This window comes from Notolepis coatsorum (genome assembly GCF_963971535.1).
Source record: "Notolepis coatsorum genome assembly, chromosome: 5".
In the NCBI taxonomy this organism is placed as follows: domain Eukaryota; kingdom Metazoa; phylum Chordata; class Actinopteri; order Aulopiformes; family Paralepididae; genus Notolepis; species Notolepis coatsorum.
Genome location: NC_140169.1, coordinates 15,811,018 through 15,832,997, shown reverse-complemented (window position 1 = coordinate 15,832,997; position 21,980 = coordinate 15,811,018). Strand labels below are relative to the sequence as shown.

Genomic DNA, 21,980 nt, shown 5'->3' with positions numbered 1-21,980 from the left:
TTTCTCTCCCCCCCCCCCCCCCCTCTCTCTCTCCCCCAGGGTTCTCCATTTGTCCTGGATGTGAAGAGGAAGTTCAGGCAGCATCGTGGGACATTTCACTGCTGTTGCTTCTGCTCCAGTGGGGGCTCTAAAGAGGCTCGCTGCGGCTGCACTGGAACCATGCCAGGTAACGACATCATCAGCATCCCATATGGGAGACCACACACCCATATCTTTTGTTGTAAAATAATTCAGTATTGGAAAGACATTCAGAAAGAGATTAAAGAAATTATAGGAATAGATTTACCCTTAGAACCATCTTATTCTATTATGGGTGAGGCTCCAGATGGCCTAAAAGAAAAATCAAATATATATACTTGAGATGTCAAAATAAATATGAAACAATAAATATGAAACATCACCAACAGTGAATCAATGGAGAGAAAAAAAAAAAATATATATATACTAGTGCTGTCAAACGATTAAAATATTTAACTCGATTAATCGCATGATTGTCCATAGTTAACTCGCGATTAATCACAAATTAATCGCATTTTTATTTTTTAATTTTTTTTTTACCTTAAACAGATCTTTTTCAAGTTCCAAGTTTTAATACTCTTATCAACATGCGAGTCAACAAATGCTTGCTTTATGCAGCCATTTAACACAAAAGGATGACCCTCATGCATTGCAAATTTGCATCAAATTCAAAACAGAGTGATGCACAAAATAACTTAAAAGAAAATAATAATTTAAAACAATGAATAAAGTGTGCATGAAATAATAGGGGAAAGAAAACGTTAGGAACTTGTTACATTCACACACACAAGGGCTGATTAATCACACACCCCCCTCTCTCCCTCACACACACACTCTCTCAAGCTCTCTTTCTCTTTTGCCCCTTCCTCATCTCTCTCACCCCCCTCTCTCTCTATATCACACACACACACACACACACACACACTTCAGAAACAAACATAGTATCAATGAGAGCATCAATAATACACCTGAGTGAAGTCTAGTTATAAAAAAAAGAAAAAAAAATTTAGTTAATCTTGAGTTAAAAAAATTAGTGGCATTAATAGAATCGGGAGTTAACGCGATATTAACGCGATATATTTGACAGCCTTAATATATACATATAGTATACATAGTGTATATTATATAAACCACTTCTTCTGAGACTATAGAAACACTATAAACATGTGTATATGGGAATATGTATAATGTGAATACAAATGTAATGCTATCTTATACATGTGTATTTGAAATTGTATTTACTCTGTTTATTTCTTTTTAACTAAAAACATGAAGATGGTTGTTGACTTCCTCCCCTCTAACAGTTGACATTATGTTTAGCTCTGGAACTCAATACAAAGGACTTTAAGGCCATGGTTTACACTGGGCTAAAACAGCAACGTTTTGTTGCCGAATGATTACGTTTGCATGTCCAAGTTAAAAAGAAACACAGTTTTGGCAGGAAAACGCATTTCCCTAGCGGGAACGCTGAAAAGGTGTTTTCGTTTTGGAAACTCGCCGACAATGGTGCCATGTAATCTGCGCGAGCCGGATACGGAGCCGTTCTGCCCAATGCCCATGCGCAGTAGAGGCCCGCACGGTTATTTCCAGTGTTTACAGCAGAGCTGTCCCAAGTAGCTACGGCTACCAACGTGTTGTCAAGTTATTGTTATAAGGAGCCCAGTCCAAGCTACAACAGTCTGCATTCCCTTAACAATTGTTTGTATTGAGCCGTATTGTATTGTACCCATTCTGCAATCTGTTAAATAAAGTTTACATCCATTCATTCTGCTAGCATTAACGTTACCAAGCTGCTAGCCACAATGCTATACTGTTATAATGGCATATCCCAATCACGTTAGCACATAAGCTAACAAAATTGGCGATATTTTTGTGGGACTAAACTCCGCTCTTGGTGGTCAATTGTGTTGATGTTAGTTTTGTTTCATCAACAAATCATCAACAAATGAGGCAGAACACAGTGAATGTATTAGTTTTTGTTTATTGCATTTTATTTCTTGCTGAAAAATATACAGTGTATGCTATGTAGCTAAATGGCTCATGCGAGGTATAAAGATTGTGGCTCTCTGAGATTTTGAGCAGGATGTGGATGTGGAGTGACGCGTTCAACCTTTTCTGATTGGTTGAAAATGGCCTTCATGTTTGAATTACATCGTCACCTACTGCTTTGGCATTGTACTACATGTATATAGTAGACATGACAAAACAACGTCTAACTTAACTCTTAGTTGCCTGCCAATACGCAGCGTTCTCAAAAGCTAAATGAAACTAAATGAAATGGCCCTAGTGTAACCCCAGCCTAAAAGTGAACATAAAGTGGACGTTGAACTCTGTAACCTGTGATACTCAGCCAAAAGTTTGAAAAACTGAATTAAGAAATAATGTAAAGTAAATTCTACTTTTGGCCCATGTTCTGTTAGAAGCCTAATATTCCAATATTCCATTTGACACAACACTCTGACCCACTGGCTTAACTGCCCCATGAATGTGGTAATAGACTGAAGCTAAATTATAACATTGATAGCTGGGAAATTCATAGATACCCATGATGAACAGAATAATCATAAGCATCAACATTCAGGGCTGAGAATAGAGGCCTTGTACCTGTTCTCTTCCTTCCAGCCTGTAACCTGGTAACTACTTCCAAAAGAAAATGCCTGATTTATGTGCAGTGGTATAGTAATTAAACACTGTCAAAGCATGATATTACTGTTCTACATGAATGATTATGTTTTGGTTTATGTGTTTTTTTCCCCATACATCAACACATGTCCCTTCTATTCAGAGCTATTTATTACCAGTGATAAATTATAATAGTAATAAATGGCTCTGCTTCCATCGCCATGGACAAAACAATGGTTGCTATGTTACAGGCAGCCATGTTGTAAAAAGGAGAACTACACAAACATTCTGTGCAAGGACTCTATTAACTCATTCAGCGCTAGGGCGCTTGAGCGCCATCGCTTTAATCCATGGGAAGACTGCGAAATTTGTGAATTTAAAATATATCTTATATTATAGCTATGGGTCTAATACACCCGACGATTGTCAGTGAGTTGCTTCCAGTCAACATGCACAAAACAGATTTTTTTTTCATCCGTACATTTCCGTTTTATACCGTTTTGAATATGGGTATAGTTTTGGTGTTTCTTAGTAATCCCAGGAAAAGACGCGATAATAGCGTTTGAGTGGAATACATTTTTCGCCTGATTATCGAATCTTCCTGAAATTATCATTATCATTATTATGTCTCCTCGTGCATACATGAAATGGCCCTCGTAGCGGAAAAGGCTCCTTCTTGTCTAGTATATTACACTCTTATTCTAAACATGTAAAGGTACCGAAGTTTGGTACCGATTCATCTAGCGTGAATCGGTGCTCTGTAGTACCGATGTAATTTGATCTGTACCCTTAAAAGTACAGAGTTCAGTACCCAAGCCTAACGATTTCCAAACCATTCCTCTTTGACGATGGATGTGCAACAGAAATACAGACAACACAAGCAGCACAGTTAACTCAGGGTTCCAGACGGTACAGGCAGAGCAGAATTGGTAACAATCTCTCCTTGCTTGAAACATTCATGTGTGTGTGTGTGTGTGTGTGTGTGTGTGTGTGTGTGTGTCTATCCACAGGAGGGTTCCAGGGCTGTGGCCACGGCCATAAGGGTCATCCTGGGAAGTCCCACTGGTCCTGCTGTGGCAGCAGCACTGAGCAGTCCGAGTGCCTGCCCCAGAGCGTGGTCTCTGCCGTGTCCCCTCGTGGCCAGCTCCGAACTGTAGAGCTCTGAGGCCTCCGCACTCCACCCACCATGATACCAGCACAATAGAACATTGTTTAATTGTCGTCCGTTTTATGGAAAATCCCTTCTGTGTCTAACAGCTGCCTGTAGTTCAAAAGCCATATGCAATGGGCTATGTGAACCACAGGAGGGGTCCCCTGCCCAGCAGTGCCTAATCTGACTCAGGAGGATAGCGCATGGTAGCCTCTCAATGCCTGGCATGTGGAACTAATGGTTTCTACAGGATGAGCGCGAGCCCACCTGGTCCAAAAAAGATGCTGGTCCTCCACCATCTTCAACATTCTGCGTTGTTGTCGCTAAGGAAATCTGATTGTGTTACTGTTGTCATCGAGACTGGATCGTTCACACATGTGGATGGTTTCAGTGGAATTTACCTATCTGAAGTTTGTCCGATGGAAGCGACAGCTGGGACTGGAGGATGGAGAAAAGGTTTGAGAGTTCAGTTGCCTTGCTAAGGAACACCGTGGGCCCAAGTTTATCTCTTCATTGGGAGTGTCGGCTAATATCAATAGCTGATGTGAAATCAAACGTAGTCCATTTTAGTATGTTTGTTTTTTGTTGTCAAGTTGAAACCCTCTTCAGATATACTGTATATCTTTTTTTTTAATCAAGACAAGCGATAAATATATAATAAATGGCAGAGACTATTTGGCCTATTAGTTCAATATGAACAATGATCAATTGCTGCTGTCTGTCTTCACTCAAAACCTCATCCCGACGTTTTCCAGTTGATCACACACTATTGACCGCTTTCACACACGGTGGCCGTTTTGCTCTTATGCTCATGTTCAGGTTGGGATTCTTCTCCACCAAGGTGGGGGGACGGGTGGAAAGGAATCTCAACCTGAGCGAGACATAAGAGCAAAATGGCCGCGGCGTGTGAGAATACGGTCAACTCAACGCCTAGACGTCTGCAGAGAGGGAAGGTTTTGTCTCTCAAGCATTGTGACCTAGAAAGTAGAGTTCTATATGAATTGAAAATGGGGGACCCTGATGGAACGTCTTTCTCAGGTCTGCATCCCCTTAACAATTGTATGTATTGAGCCGTACTGTATTGTACCCATTCTGCAATCTGTTAAATAAAGTTTTCATTCATTCATTCATTCTAATTAGAATACAGAGTGCTGTGTCCGACGTTAAAGTCTCAAGGACTCTCTTGATGTCATCATGTTTTTTTATCCTGAATATGCCTTATCTTGTACAGTATGTGACCGCGGGTGTAACTCTTTTATATGTTAGGAGTAATAAAACCTTATAGACGGTAGGGCTGACCCCTATTAGTCGAATAGTCTACTAATCTGTCGAAAGGAGCCGTAGTCGACTGCCAACCTCTTAGTCAAATACAAAATATATATATATATTTATAAAAAAAAATATATATAAAAAAAATTATCATTCTTTCCAAAAGAAAATAGGCCTAGAAGCGTGGCTAACGCTAATGGCACGCATACCAGAGGCTAACTGCCTACGAAAACAGGCACAGAAAGAGGATTTCACCCATCTAATGAACACACTAGACTAGACAAATATCAAGATGTATCCATCAGTGGACCAATTGCATGCTTTTGCAGAGGACAAGAAGCCTTCAGTCGACTCCTTCAGACATTAAGCACCCCCCACAGCCCAAATGGAACGATAAAAAAATATGTATTATATATATATATATATATATTCTTTTTTATAGTCTACTAATAGTCGACTATCGGCAAATTTCGTCCAATCATAGTCGACTATCCAAATCCTTAGTCGGGGACAGCCCTAATAGACGGTAAAGATGAGCAGTGAAATAGAGCTATGCAAGTGCCTCACGTTAGGAATATGTTTTAAATATGTGCTCTTAAGATCTTTGTAGTGAAGACAAAACAGTTTTACCGCTATTGATATTATACCGTGTAGATGTTCTCCATATGTTTCCCGTAACCCACGGGCTGTGGATTTTGTACATGTGTGGCTTTTCATACTTTTTACTAAAACGATCAATTCTGTTATAGCTGAGGTTTATATAGTAGCATTTTAACTCCTTGTACAATGTCACTGATTTTGATTAAGAACATGTTGATCGTGCCTGTGATCCAAAATAAATACAATATATTCAATTAACTTAGTAGCTTGGTTTCTTTTGTCTATTGTGGTGAGCATAGGCTACATATTCTGCTGTCGACTAAAAACACACCTCTTCAAACAATATCTGAAATAAATATATATATATATTTTTTTTTAACTAACCCTCTTACTGTCTTTTTACTATTATATACCCTACTACTAAGCTTCTATTCTTATACTACTACCAATCTTGCTAACATGTCTATATTACTATGCACTATTATGATTAATTGAAAATGGGGGACCCTGATGTAAACAAGATGAAAGTCTTTCCCCTTAACAATTGTGTGTATTGAGCTGTACTGTACTGTACCCATTCTGCAATCTGTTAATACAATTTTCAATCAATCACTCAGAGTAGTGTAACACTCAAGCTCAATACTATTTGACAAACAATATGCCACTGACTGTTAGCTGCCAGAGATGTACCCCTCCATGTTGTTCACAAACTAAGTCGCTGTGGATAAAAGCATCAGCTAAATTGTACGTACTGAAAATTAACATGATCCCTAATAATTAAAGGATGTGAATTTCCGTGCCTGTCAAAACCATGCATTTGGATTTACCCACAAACTGCTCTCACTGCAAAGAACCATGTTTGATTTGAACAATGCCTCACTTGTTGTCCTCCACAAGTCCTCTACAGCGGCACGGTGGTGTAGTGGTTAACACGGTCGCCTCACAGCAAGAAGGTCCAGGGTTCGATTCCCACTTGGGGACAAGGTTTCCATGATGCCAGGTACCCAGGTGGGGTATCTCCCAGGCCTTTCTGTGTGGAGTTTGCATGTTCTCCCCGTGCTCGCAAGGGTTCCCCCCCCCCCCCCCCCGATAAGATAAACCCAATGGAAAAACATGCACAACAACAGATCGCTAACGCTGTGGCGTCCTTGACGAAGACGGACAGGAGCACTTGGATTGGTCCCCTGGCGCAGCTCATGTTGACGCCTGTCTGCTCCCGGCTGCCCTTGGGGGGGAAGGACGACGGGATGGGTTAATCGCAGATACGAATCACATCGGCGATCCTACAGAGACAATGCATGCGTGTGTGTTCCGGTGTGTGTGTGTGTTGAGGATAATTGCATGCCAATTAAAGACCTCTGAGCACGTCCTGCATTATTATATTTTATTAAAGCTTCCTAAACTATAGTTGAATGAGAGTCCTGTGGTACCTAAGTAAACCGCCAGGAGGCAGCAGAGAGCTACCGTTGCTGGAATTCCCGCTACAGTTGCTGTAAAAGGACTGTACCATTATTCACACACATCTTTTATGAATTAACTCGTGATTATTATTTTGTAAAGCTGTCTTAATAATTAAACTCAGGTCATGCACCAGTAATACACATGCATATCCGTTAGATTCAGAAACATTTACATGTGACTATGCATATCTAAAAGCAATTCTAACAACACTTACATTGTTTAAAAAGAAAATGTAAGCTAATTGAAACCGTCTCATCGCATAAATGTTTGATGAATGAGAGCCAGTGTCCCATTTCATTAAACCACAATAGAGAATCCATGTCACTGGTGGCATTGCTCAATCGGGCAGAATGCCGGTTCAAGTGCTTGATTAAAAATGTTATTAACGGATTGCAGAATGGGTACAATATAGTACAGCTCAATACACACAATTGTTAATAGTGCTGTGACAAACTGTCAAAAAGGGCTTTAGTTTTTGAGATACCCCTACCGGAGGTAGAACAAAACACAAGCATGTTTTTCCTCATCTCTAAGGTCTCCCATATATGAAATGGATTCTTGTATACAAATATTTTACTGCAAAACTTGTTAAATTGATAGATATTGTTATACACCCCCAAAGGAAAAAACAACCAAAATATAGCCTGGCCGTATGGGAGTTGAGACATATAAACTCATGTAGATTAATAATACAGGCTCCAAGAGCTTTCAAACTTGACATGCTAGCAGTCAGACAGTTGCTTAACCTAATATAAAAACCTGGATGTGAATATCTTTATGCATGTAAGAAATATATACCTATGTACACATACTTAAAATAAGCGGAAATGTTAAAAATTTATATCTATGCAGAATGTTCTCATTTACTTTGTAGTAGCTCTGCCATGGATTGTCATATAAACACAGATGAGGGCTTTTTCAGAAAGGTGTGGTTGAACTTGTGCTGAATCCAGCAATCACATTTTACCTATTCACTCACACATTCACTCACACATTCACACCGACGGCGGAGGCAACCATGCAAGGTGCCAACCTGCTCATCGGGAACAATTAGGGGTTAAGTGTCTTGCTCAAGGACACATCGACATGCTGCCCGCGAGGAGCGGGAATCAAACTGGGAACCTCTGGATTGCCAGACGACTGCTCTACCTCCCGAGCCACTGTCGCCCATCTGTTCTTTCCTTAAAGTGACTTTTATATTCTTCATTCCTTTAAAGTGACTTTTCCATTTTGTTTAAAGTGATTGTTTAAACTAAAGTGATTGTTTAAAGCGGTTGCAGCATGTGTGTGTGTGCTCATGTGTACTTGTGAGTGGAGAGTTCAGTGTTCTGATGGCCTGGGGGAAGAAGCTGAGCCGGAGTCTCTCTGTGCTCGTAGCGTGTGTACGTAGGCGCTTGCCTGACCGGAGCAGCTTGAACAGGCTGTTGTTGGGGTGATGGAGGTCTTTCATTATTCTGCAGGCTCTGCATTTGCACCTCCTGTTATATAAGTCCTGCAGGGGTGGTAGTGCAATACCCGTAGTACGCTCTGCTGAGCGCACCACTCTCTGGAGGGCCTTCCTGTCCTGTGCCGTGCTGTTTCCAAACCAGGCAGTGATGCCTGAATTTCCCCAAGGGGATCAATAAAGGAATATCTTATCTTATCTTATGTTTCCAGTCAGAATGCTACAGCCCCGGAATAGACGGAGTGGAGTATCTTCCCCGATACTCTGAACTTCCTTAACTGTCTCAGGTGATAGAGGCGCTGTTTCGCCTTTTTCAGCACAGAATCATGTCTTGACAATGTCAGATCCTCTGTGATGTGGACTCCCAGGTACTTGAAACTGCTCACCCTGTCCCATTTATCCGCAGTGGCGTGTGTGTCACCTGCTGTATTCTCCGAAAATCCACGATCAGCTCTTTGGTTTTACCAATGTTCAGGAGTAGGCTGTTATCCCGGCACCAGCATGCCAGTTCTTCTTCTTTCGTGTAACGTCAGAGGTCCAACTCCGTATCTTGTAGCCATGCCCTTAACTCTGGTCCCACATCAAAGAGGCTGGCTTCCGAGGGTGGTTTGTATAGGGGGCAGATGGTCAGGATGTGGTCAACAGTCTGCTCAGGGTCTCCACACTCACATGCAGCGCTGTCTGCCAGGCCCCACTTCTTTAATGATGCTTTAAAGCGACCAACCCCAGATCTTAAACGGTTCAGCAGAACCCATTGCCGGCGTGGAAGATCGTCTCCTGTGGCGCCATCTCCTGGATCCCAGATGTAGTGGTGGATACGGGTTGGCCCAGCGCTCTCCCACTCTCTCTTCCAGGCTGCCGCCAGCCATCCATTTCTGGATAGGTCCTCAGTGGTGGAACGGAGCATCTCTTGTGCCACCTTGTTGTAGGGGTGGCGGGACTTGAGTCTGCTCATAGGTGCTGTTGTTGTTGTTGTGGTGTTGTGTAGGATGTGCCAGTCATGCTTCACTGCCTTCCTTGCTAGGGCGAGAGTGGCAGCCTCTCGTCGTAGGCCAGCTGGTGTGATTCCTGCAAGGACTGGCAGCAGGAAGACGGGTGTAGCCTTCAGGCATCCAGTGATGATCCGGAGGGCGTTGTTAGTAGCCGCATCAACTTTTTTAACGTGTGGCCTTCTCGTCATTGTTAGAGATGAGCCCCACCACCACGTGTCGTCCGCAAACTTCACTATGGAGTTGGAGCTGAACCTGGCCACACAATCATGTGTGTACAGTGAATACAGCAAAGGGCTCAGAACGCAGTAGATTGAAATAAAGGTGTTCTATTTCAATTTCAACCTGATTCAATTGGATCTTTGTTTCCATATGAAGTATCATAAAATGTATCATATGAAATATATATGTAGGAGCCTGAATATTCTACAAAGTATTCAGTAGTGCTAACTAACTGTTACTTTCCCTGTGTGTGTATAACGTGTGATTTACAGTGTTCCTTTGGATAGCCTAACAGTGTTCCTTTGGATAGCTCGCCCAGTCTAACGACGAGGTGAGGTGCTACTCTTCTCTGGATGCAGTATGGATTACTAGCAATAACATTGAGCCCTTTTTCCCTTTCTGGAGCGGTCCTTGAGTGGGACCAGTGGAGGTTGCCAGCAGGGGGCGGAGTGGCAGTGGTGGCAGGTGGAGCAGTGGAGAGAAGCAAGCAACGAGGAAGAGGGAGTTACCTGGAGGCGAGGGGAGCAGGAAGCTCTCTTCGGCGTTGGACTTGGCCGTGAACGGTCGCAGCCACAACGGGCGTGTGCTTTGGAATAGCCCCGTTGAAGAAGTGACGTTGGAGAGCCCCGTCGGAGCGAGCGGCGGGTGATGAGACATACTTGCTAGTGACGGGTTATCCTAGAAGTATCAGCGATAGTGTGTGAGTAAGAGAAACCGAACCCAAGGACTAACGTCTAGAGCTAACGAGACTAACGTCTAACGTTATCGGGTTATAGTAGTTACTGTGTGCGGTATAGTAGTATGCTGCTAACGGCTCCGTCTGACTTGAGTAGACTACCGGGCGCGAGGCGCTGAAGAGACCGGTGGTATAGCCAGCCACGTTGCGTTAGCAGTGTAACCGATATAGCAGGAGGGTGCGTCGAGACCCAAAGCTTAGCTGTGTTTAGGGTAGCCAAAGTATTAGCACGCGCGACAGAAGCAAGCCAGCAACAGCAGCGGTGGACGTTTCCCAGACGGTACTGAGGACGCCTGTTCCCACCAGCAGAGGACGCCATACAGCACGCTCCTCCAGCTAACCACTGCCTGCTGTCCGCCAAGCCTGGCGAGCGGTGACAAGAGTGGGTCCGCCATCTTGGCTAAGTACTAACAGTACCACGTGTATCAACAGCAACGTCCATTGAAGTGAACGCTAACAACCAGTGTCTAAGGGGTACCCCGAACAATTTAAGCCGGCTTAGGTTAGGTTTTCTTTGGTAACGTGGGCCCACATTTACTTGGTTTATTTGGTTATTTGTTTATTTGATTGTTTGTTTCTTGAATTCCCAATGTGTCTACATTTTATGCCTGGGTTCCCCCAGTACAAGCGGGGTGTTTTAATGTATTGAGCACTCGGTGCCTATGGTGGGAAGAGCTTCCCCTACATTGATAACAAGAGCACCCGGTGCCATATATTAAGGATTAACATTGTAATGGATAACCTGCCCAGGCTTCGATAAAGTAGACCTAATCGGGATCATTGTGTGTGTCTGTTTCTTTAAGTTCCATTTGCTATTCTAACCTCTGGGTAAATATTGTGACTGCATAATTGTTTAACCCTTACACCCCATTTACAGAATGGCATTGGAAGGGTCTATACAGGTGGTCAAGGAAGGGTACTGCTTAAAGGGAAGCCCAATAATACTATTGAACTGACAGTCACTGGGTGTGGGAGGGCTGTCGGAGGTACTGAGGGAGTGAGGGTGTGTGGGGAGCTACTGCTGACCGCCTTGGAAGGCGAGGGAGACCAGAGTACCAGTCCCCAGGTTAGTAAATCCTGGGCCCCATCCATTCCAACTGCAAGCCCTCCAGAACGACGTTCCGGGCCAAAGACGGGGGTACATAATAGGTCCAATACTATAGTATCCTACTACCCAGTGTCTGTGTACTACTACTCCCACAAGCAGGGATAATCCACCCTTCTACATATAAATTATTAAATGTATCATAAATATATTAACAATATAGACCAGAACATTACCTTAAGTGACTTTACTTTGCAGTAACATTGCATTTGTCAACATGCTTCTCACCACTGATAATGGGTTTTGGACTGAAGACTTCATTATGTCAATGTTTCATTTTCTTTCATTTAGGACACCTCATACATTTACTGATATAACTCCCTGACCATGCATGCTATATTTACACATGTGGTATTGCTGGATTCAGCACAACCACACCTTTCCGAAAAAGCCCTCATCTGTGTTTCTATGACAATCCATGGCAGAGCTACTACAAAGTAAATGAGAACATTCTGCATAGATATTCATTTTTTACATTTCCGCTTATTTTAAGTATGTGTACATAGGTATATATTTCCTACATGCATAAATATATTCACATCCAGGTTATTCTATCAGGTTAAGCAACTGTCTGACTCTTAGCATGTCAAGTTTTAAAGCTCTTGGAGCTTGTATTATTAATCTACATGAGTTTATATGTCTCAACTCCCATACGGCCAGGCTATATTTTGGTTGTTTTTTCCTTTGGGGGTGTATAACAATATCTATCAATTTAACCATTTTTGCAGTAAAATATTTTTATACAAGAATCCATTTCACATATGGGAGACGTTAGAGATGAGGAAAAACATTGTTGTGTTTTGTTCTACCTCCGGTAGGGGTATCTCAACATTTTGGGGGCATTGTCACTAGGCTATAAGGGGATGCAGACCAGAGAAAGACTTTCGCCTTGTTTACATCAGGGTCCCCCATTTTCAATTCATCATTCAGCTTGCGTCCCAGCACGTCCAAGGACTACAGGCCGATGGTTCTAACCTCACATTATGAAAACCATGGAGAGGTTGGTCCTGGAGCAACTCCCCCCGGCAATCAAACCCCACCTCAATCAAGGAGTACACCTGTGACCCCAGTTTCCATCAGGGGGGTCGATGTGGACATGGTTGAGGACTAGAAATACCTCAGGGTCCACATCAACAACAAACTGAACAGGTCCTTCAACATCTGTACAAGGATGTTGAGGATGTTCTACGAGTCGGTGGTGGCGGGTGCCTTCTTGTACGCTGTGATCTGCTGGGGCAGCGGACTGAGAGCGGGGGACACAAACAGGCTGGAAAAGCTGGTCAGGAAGGCCAATAGCGTGGTAGGGGTGGAGCTGGACTCTCTAGCGGTGGTGGCAGAGTGGAGGAGCCTTGCTAAACTCCACGGCATCATGGCCAATCCCTCCCACCCACTACACACGACTTGGCTGAAAGAAGGAGCACATTCAGTGTTAGATTAAGACTCCCAGATGTAACATTGAACGACACAGGAAGTCCTTCATTCCGACAGCCATTAGACTATAATGCATCACTGTGCCTCACTGCATCACTGAGCACAGGGTGACAGACAGTACAGCCTGGCAAAATCTTCTTTGGCTGGTTAGTTGTATATTTAAGATTTTAGAATGTATATACATACCAGAATGTATATCCCGGACAATATTATATTCTTTATTCTAATGTATTCTTATTTTTAATATTATTATATTCTTATTCTTATTTTAGTCCTATTGACTACCTAAATGTTTAAGGCTAAGAGAATAATCAAAGACCCCAGCCACCCAAACAACTGCCTCTTTGAACTGCTGCGGTCAGGCAAGCGATACCGGAGCCTCATGGCAAGCACAGAGAGACTCAGAAGAAGCTTCTATCCCCAGGGCCCAGGCCATCAGGATGCTCAATGAACAATGAACAATAACAGAACATCAAATACACCCACAACACACACATCCACATGCACACACTCACTTTAAATAAACAACACACTGTAGCACCCACTTTACCCACTTTAGACACTAACACACACTTTATATTTATTGGCATCAATCCCATGCACCTCACCACAAGCTAAGCTATACCTCACCATTCTACACTGTACTGTATAGACTGTACAGAAGTATAGACTGTACATATACTGTATATATGTATATTGAACATTTTTGTTGTTTACACTTGTTTACGAACTTGACTTTCTATTTTACAGTACATATACTGTATATATGTATATTGAACATGTTTGTGTTGTTTACACTTGTTTATGTACTTGACTTTCTATTTTATACTTATATTATACTTATATTATACTATTTTACACTATCTTGTTATTTTATCTAGCACACTCTCAGGAGCAAAACAGAAAGAAGCATTTCATGCAAAAGTATTCTGTATTTCTGCATGACTTGAAACTTTATTGTTGTTCAATGTGAGCGATCTGTAGTGCAGAATTTCCCTCAGGATTATTAAAGGATTTGTATTCTATTCTATTCTATTCTATTATGGCAAATTGGAAATGAGTAATTGTAACGGAGGTACCGCAGTATATCCACAGTCACGATGGTACAAGTAGTTCAGTGGCTGTGGATGGTAAGCGGTACTGCAAGTAAACTCACTCCCCAGAGGCATCCAGACCCGGAAGCAAGAAGTGAATTCACTTCTTGGTATAGTGGTCTGTGATGCCGCCCGCGACGTGGGAGATCAGGGTTCAACTCCCACTCAGGGCGATCCCTTAACAGGGGTCGAATCGACTAAACACAACGCAACAAGATCACACCGGCTACATAATCACCCCAATGACGATTCAGATTATACCCGGTTTGGGGAGGAGAAGGGAATTGGCATTGCGCACATGTACACACATATTAAATGCCTCTCATCAAGGCAGTGGAAACTCTGATGATTAGTCCAGGTGTTGAAGACGGGGTGGTTTAAAAACTCATCGTCTCTCTCTCTCATACATGAGCTCTCTGCTTTCAGAAAATGGCGGTACATTTAATAGGACGAGCCATTCGACAATCACTGTATTGAACCATGAGAATGCAGTGAAACGGTAGAACGCATACAGTATATTTCAGTGTTAAAGGGTAGAAGCTTCTTTCCAGATTGCAAAGTGGACCCCTGGGAGGAGAGCTCATGCCAACCCACATAAAGCATTTCACCCATTATTAAAGGAGCTCTCGTCTATACGGAGCTACTGAGCAGTTTTGATCCCGCAGCTAGACTGGCTGACGCGCCGTTCTACTCCTGGTCTCATACCAAAACAGTCCTTTGTCCCAATGATACGTGCAGGCAGCTTTACTGGGAAAATGGTGTTTATTTTCCCTTACCGTCAAACAGGATGTCTTCATAAACTGATAAAATAATATTGAACACAGGCGGCTACGTGGCGTAGTGGGCAAGGCGCTCACCACGAATACTGGAGACGCTGGGCTCTCTTATTCGAGCCCTGCGCTCCACATTGCTTTCAGTTTAGCTGGTCGTCCGTACTAATACACATTGGTCGTATTAGGGGGTGGGAAACTGATGAGTGGGGATCGGGCGTTGTGGACAGCGACTCCTACAGGTCGGTTGGTGCGCCTGCGCAGTAGAATCAGGAAGTGTCGGGGGCAGCGTGAGCCTCCCACGCGTTACTCTTCGCCACTGAGGTATCGAGCTGCGCAGGTGAAAAGATGCGACTGCTGTTACCTCAAGTACCGGAGGGGACTTAGTCCACTTTGCAGCCGGCTTGTGGGAGGCAAGAAACAGCGTCCGTGACAGGGGAGGGTTGAATTGGATGATACGAAATTGGGATGGGAGAAAATATAGAAAATGGGAGAAAAGTGGATAAAAAAAAAATAATAATAATATTGAACACAATAACTAATTAGATACAAACATTTCGACCTGTGATCTGCGTCGTGCGTGCGGTCAAAAACCATTGCCCTTTCCGGGTCAAAACTCCTCCTCCTCATACAGGTGTACCTGACGCTTAAATAAAAGAAGCGCCACCCCCTGGTCACATAAATCCACTGCACATTAAATCCATTTTGGCCGTTACACACCGGCCCCTAATTGTTAAGGCAGGCAGACATAACAATTCAAAAAATAAATAAACAAAACAAATAAGAGCCAAAACATGTCATGGATTAAGTGCATCTACATTCCATGAACCAAACACAGTTTTGTCACCGGCCTTACAATGGTGCTACCTTTAGTCTGCAACGCACCAGACCTTGTTTGTCTGGAAATACCTCCAGAACCCTGCCAAGTGGCCAGGACCCACGAGGAGCTGAAGAGTCCATGATGACCACAATATCACCAGCTGCCAAACTCCTTTTCCTCTGGTTCCACTTTTGCCTCTCTTGAAGCAAGGGCAAGTACTCACGTACCCATCTTTTCCAGAAAAGATCTGAAAGATACTGGACTTGCCGCCATCGTCTTCTTACATACTGGTCATGTGGATCGAACACTCCAGGTGGCAAAGCTGGTTTACCCTTCAAGAGAAGAAGATGGTTCGGTGTAAGTGGCTACAGGTTGTTGGGATCATCCGAGAGTTTGGTTATTGGACGGTCATTAAAAATGGCCTCCACTTCACAGAACACTGTATGAAGCCCATCATCATCCAACCTCTGCTGACGTAGGACAGAACTGAGAACCCTTCTCACCAAGCGGATCATCCGTTCCCAGACGCCACCGTGATGTGAACCTGCCGGTGGATTAAAGCTCCAACGGATTCAAGCTTGTGCCAGAACTCCATGAATCTTGTCTTGATTCAAAACGGCCAGAGCCTCCTTCAGTTCTCATTCTGACCCAATGAAATTGGTATCATTATCGGACCGTAAGTGCGCCACTTGTCCTCTCCTGCTGATAAAACGCCTCAGAGCATTGATGCATGCGTCTGTGTCCAATGACACCGCAACCTCCAGATGGATGGCCTTGCTTGCCATACAGGTAAATATGACTCTGTACCTCTTACAGGTTGATCTTCCTTTCTTCACTTCGACTGGTCCAAAGTAATCTACCCCTGTGTTGGTAAAAGGTGGTAGCTCAGGAAGGATTCTGTCTGCTGGAAGATCTGCCATCTTTTGCTCCACTGCTCTGCCATTGTAGCGTTTACAAAAGCTGCATTCAGCGATGATTTTCCTAACAGCTGCATGGGCGTTGGTGATCCAAAACCTCTTCCTCACTTTGGACAGTGTGTGAGTCCTTCCACCATGTCCCAGATTCTGGTGTACATGCTTGAGAATGAGCATTGAAACATGCTGGTCCTTGGAGAGAATGAGCGGATGTTTAGCTTCCTCTGGCATTGATCCTCTGCTCAGTCTTCCTCCAACTCTCAAGAGTCCATCTTCAAACACTGGATCCAGCTTATATATGGGACTCTGTCGACTCACTGCTGCCTTCCCAGATGTTAAAGCAGCAATCTTTTCACTGAATCTCAGTCGCTGACAGTAGCCAACGATGGCAACCTCTGCTCTCTGCAGATCCTCCAGCATCAAAGTGCCGCTCATAGATGTTGCTGTAAGCTTTTGACTTGCAGCCTGCTTTCTCAGACGGCTCTGTTCCAACAACATGACCCTCAACCTGAGGAACCAGGCAACTGCAGTCTTCAGCCTCTTCCAGTCTGAGAAGTAGGAAATTAGCTGGTAAGTAGGACTGGCCATGTCACCCACACTGATGGCGTTTACTGTTGCCTCTGAAGTAGATTCCCAAGCTATTACGGTTCTGCTCTGTATCAGAACCGGGCGGTTAGTACTCTGCGTTGTTTCAATAACTCTAAAGCTCTGGGAATTACTTATTATCTTCTCAGCGGTGCAGGCGGAGAAATCAGGAGGAAAAGGTAGTTAGCAACAGCTGTTTAATCAAAGTTAAGAGTTGTATACAAATTACAATAAAGAATGCTATAATTGTGATCAAAGACACTATGCCTGATGTCTGATAACAACCAGACTAATATTATAGTAGATGAAGAATGATAGTTGTTGATGGCTTTGTTCCCTTGGCTGATGAACAAAGTATAGTTCTGTTTTCCCTCCAAAAGCGATGTCCTTTGTTCTCCTGCTGACCTGCCCGCCTTGAGTGTGGATGGGTGATAGGTGTGTCCTGTTGAGTTGGGTTTCCAGAGTGTCCTCTCCCCATCACAACATCCCATTATATCCCAAGGCCCAGCGTCTCTGGGTGATGACATCATCAGCTGTGGTTTGTCCAATCACAGCCTCTCTATGTTTGAATGCAACAGGAGGCGGTCCTTACACAGTCAACAATATATACTGTCATTTGTTTAATTCTAACAATCTGCCTTAATACATTGCATTTATTCATTTCCTATTATCTATCTTTGAATTACCATTTGTTCCATGAGCCCAGAGCTATCCTTTTTAAACACATTTCTTATCATTATAACCTATTTTCACTTTAAGTGAAAACTAATTACATAGTTTTAGTATGACTTCAGAATTCTTACCCCAATGTAAACAAGCCTGATTATATTTTAACTTACATCAATTTCTTTTTACACAGTTTAATATGGCTTCAGAATTATTATCCCAATGTAAACACTCCTAATTATATTTCATATCAAAACTAATCTAAATGGGTTATCAAACCTTTGATGGTCACATGCAGGCCATCAGATACCAACTGCATGTGACCTAATCATTGTCTTTGGCAGACCAGTTGGCCACATCTGTGTCTCCTAAAAGGAGACACATATGTTTCCTGTCCTTTGTTCTTACCACCCCCTAAGGGGAAGTAAGTATTACCTCAGCTGCCACCCGCTGCCACTGCCACTATATGCAAATGACCTCCTGGAGTGAACACAAGGTCTTGGTAACACACACTCTATGAAACTATAGTTTGAGGGCCAAGTGTTCCACTTCGACTGTTTCTACACATTAGTTTGATTTAAAATCCTATTAATGATGATGATCTATGTCCAAAATCTACCACATTTCCACACTCGGATAGTTTATCTATCCTTAATATGTCAAACATAGATCTTAACTTCTACACACTACTATCTAGATAATACTTAAGACATTTTAAATCATATTAGGATAAAATACATATGGTTTGCCACACTCAGATCCTAAAATTCAACCGTACCTTCTTTTTTCTAAATCTCCTTCTTATGTATACTTATACAACAATATAACACCTTTATTAGCAGTCCATTTTTGGTTATTTTTGCCCCGTGTACAGTCTTTAACAACCTGTTTTCGTACCAAGATCAATTTCCATTGGTTTCAACTGTGATTTGTCAAATTCTGACTTAGAACAGTGAGGAGGGGGGTCAATGTTTTCTAGATTGACCCGGCCTCCTCTTTATTTCTCAGAGCTGGTGCAGTTCACGACTGCTGGATGCGACCACCCATTCTGGGAGGTGGAATTAGAAAGCAAATTGCCTTTCTATCACACCCCGTCTTCTGTCGAGAACATCCTGACTCGTGTTGACCTCTATTAGGGGGTAGGACCCCCTGCTGTATTTTTCTATTGCTGTCACAGCTGTGGGGAGGTCGTCGCTGGCTGCTCAACCCCCGTTGACCCTTGGATTAGTGGAAGAGGTTTGCTTCTCTCCCCCTCCGCCTGGTCGTTGATAGGGGCGATAGCAGCTCCCCCCTTTCGCTTGTAGACCCCCTGGTCAATGGTTAAGGCCTTGCAGCCCGTCTGTTGACAGCCGGAGTTGTTGCTGAGGCCTAGCCGCCTGTCTCCTCGTTGGTTGCCTGTTGTTTCCCTCTGAAGCCTCAAGACCTGGTCACTGCGTTAGCCGGAACTCTCCCGGCCTGAGAGGTAGGCTTCTCCTGGTTCTTCTCTAGGTGCCCTGCAGCGTTGGGATTCCCCATGGACTCTGGGTAGACACTAGCCAGTGTCTGGTTCCCCAGTCTCCCATTTGTATCCTGCAGTGAATATAGATTTCGCTTCGGGACAGTGCAGGTCACTTCTACCACAACAATTGATTGAGAATCCATACTTTTCCTCCCTCAGACTCTCTTTACTGGTCTGAGTTTTGACAACTTTCTATTCCAAATCATATTTCTATATATCTTATGGCTTCTTGGTCGTTTAATATTCAAAATTCAGAAAAATTCACATGGCTCTCTTTATATTATGCTGTCAAAACAGTATACTCCACCACCCTTTGATGTGGAATAAAATTCTAAACATCATACCTCCGTCCTCGGACAGCTGCACCCCGGCCCGGACAGTCAGCACTGACATATCCACTCTCCCAGTAGTCCTGTGTGTATGGCAACAAATCACAGTCCGCCTTAAACACACATCTTCCACACTCTCCGCCAGCCTTCATCAAGCCCACGGAGTCCCCCACAAGCCAATCATCAATTGCACATGTTCACACCCTACACAAAGACTAACTTGGCCAATAGCGACCAAACCTATTGAGCTTTATTAATGTACAGAGAATCATGCTTCCCAACACTTTCACCAATCACGACACACCCCCAGCCCCTAAAACCGGGTATTCAATGGGCGGAGAACAAAAATCCATGAACCAGCTCATGTCCATTCACTTTGTTCCCAGTCCATTTTATAGACATACTACCCCGTCCTGATGTGTCGAGATCACTCCCAGCTTGCCAGGTACCCTAAGAAAAAATATATAGAAAGAAAGGAAACAGAAAACAAAACATACAAAGAAAAACCACGCCAAACCAATAAATGAACAAATAAACCAAACTTGTGAGCTTTTTCTTTTTTCTTTTCAACTAATTTTTAACCTATCATCTAGAGGTTTATGCACCCCCGTATTAACTAAGAAACAAAAAAGGGAAATCAAATGAATAAACAAAATGAACGCTCCCGGCCTAAGTCAGGAATTGCTCGTAACACGTTCTACAGAAAAATAAAAGTAACCACCTATTTCTATTACTCATAACTGTTAATACCCATCTATCAATACTATAAAAAACTAGAAACAACTATGGGTCTTTTTAATCTCCTAATCATGCACTCCACCCTTTGACCAATCTGAATATTGACCAAGCATGGATAATTTACTGACCACTAGCTTCCGCAGTGTCAATATTAACTGTTTAACATAATTTGATTTTCTTGTTAGTCTGATTAGTTCATGCATTTGTCAGTTAATCACCTAACCCCTCTATTTATTTTTTATTCTATTTTTATTCTAACCCGGAGCATATATTTTTTATTCCACCTATTCCATCTTTACCCTAATCAGTTGTATATATTTTTATTCTGCCGGTGGCCTCTGCAGACATGACCTATGAAAATGACCTTTCACTCCACAGATCCAACAAAACTGGCTGTATCCCCCGGGTTGTGGGACCCGGTGGGTCAGCCGCCTGTGACCGGATGACCCTAGGGTCATCGGGCCCAGAACATGTCCTTGCTGCCTGCCATCACCGCCATGGTTCCCTTGAGCCTGTTCTGAGGAGACAGCCACGTACCTTTCTGGTTCAGTCACAGTACCTTGAGCCTGTTGTTGAGAGGGGCCCGCTACCAGTTCTTGTACAAACGCTCCCTGTTGTCCATAGGACGCCGCCTCTTCCCCCATCTCAGTGCTGGCGGCTTGACTTCCCATTGCTGGGCCCCGCCTCTCATCTTGGCTTTGGTGTTGCGGGGGTCCTGGACATGGGGAGCTTGCGGGCTGTGGACACTGTACTTGATACCGACCTTGGTTTTGTCCACGCCCACCTCCTCTGTTCCCCCATCGAGGGCCTCCTGTTGTGGATAGATAGTCCCACTCACATTCCCGAGAAAGGTGTCCGAGAGTCCCGCACGGCCAACACTCCATCCGCCGCACCGCGTATCCATTCGGATTCCTGCCTCTGCCTCCACCTCTTCCTCGTGGTTGCCACTGTCTCCCTCTTGGGGTTTGTTGTTGTTCCGGCGCAGGACCCCCTTGTGGCCCCAACTGGGCCCGTCTCTGGCCATCTGGTTCTCCATTGGAACCTGTCTCCCCTCCGGGCTGTGTGGACTGGATTAGGCCTTGGAGGTATTCCACTACCTGTCTAGCCTCGGTTAGCTGTTGTTCTAGAGGGAGGCACGTCTTCCCCTCTTCCTCCACCCTGGCCCTTGTTGACTGGCTCCTAGTCATCGGGCCACATCCCTCAGTTTGGTACTGATGGTGGGGGTGGAGAAAACCTGGGCACGAGACACAGGTGGGCTGTAGAAACTGTTCATGTATTATCCCATACCTGTTGTCGGTCTCTATTCCCGCGGTACGGCCAGCGTCAACTCCCTGGGACTGCTGCAACAACATCGCTCTCCTCAGTTGCTTTCTTTGTCTCTTGGTTAACTGGCAATCACCTGCAACGGACACTTCAGCGTGGATCGACTCGGGTAATACAGTTGTCTCTGGGTCGCTCGCTGCAACGACTCCCTGTGGTGGAGTAAAAGACATTATTTCCAGTCCCTCCGTCACACTGG

General features: G+C 43.8%; 1 protein-coding gene across 1 annotated transcript in view; it reads left to right on the top strand.

Moving 5' to 3' along the window:
- The window catches only part of trim45 (tripartite motif containing 45), a 35,177-nt gene extending 29,283 nt beyond the window's left edge, over positions 1–5,894 (top strand). The window contains exons 7-8 of the mRNA XM_084315267.1: positions 40–166; positions 3,651–5,894. Of these exons, the coding sequence (XP_084171393.1) occupies positions 40–166; positions 3,651–3,805 (282 nt within the window). The 3' untranslated portion in view covers positions 3,806–5,894. The remainder of the gene's footprint in view (positions 1–39; positions 167–3,650) is intronic.
- Positions 5,895–21,980: the final 16,086 nt, after the last annotated feature.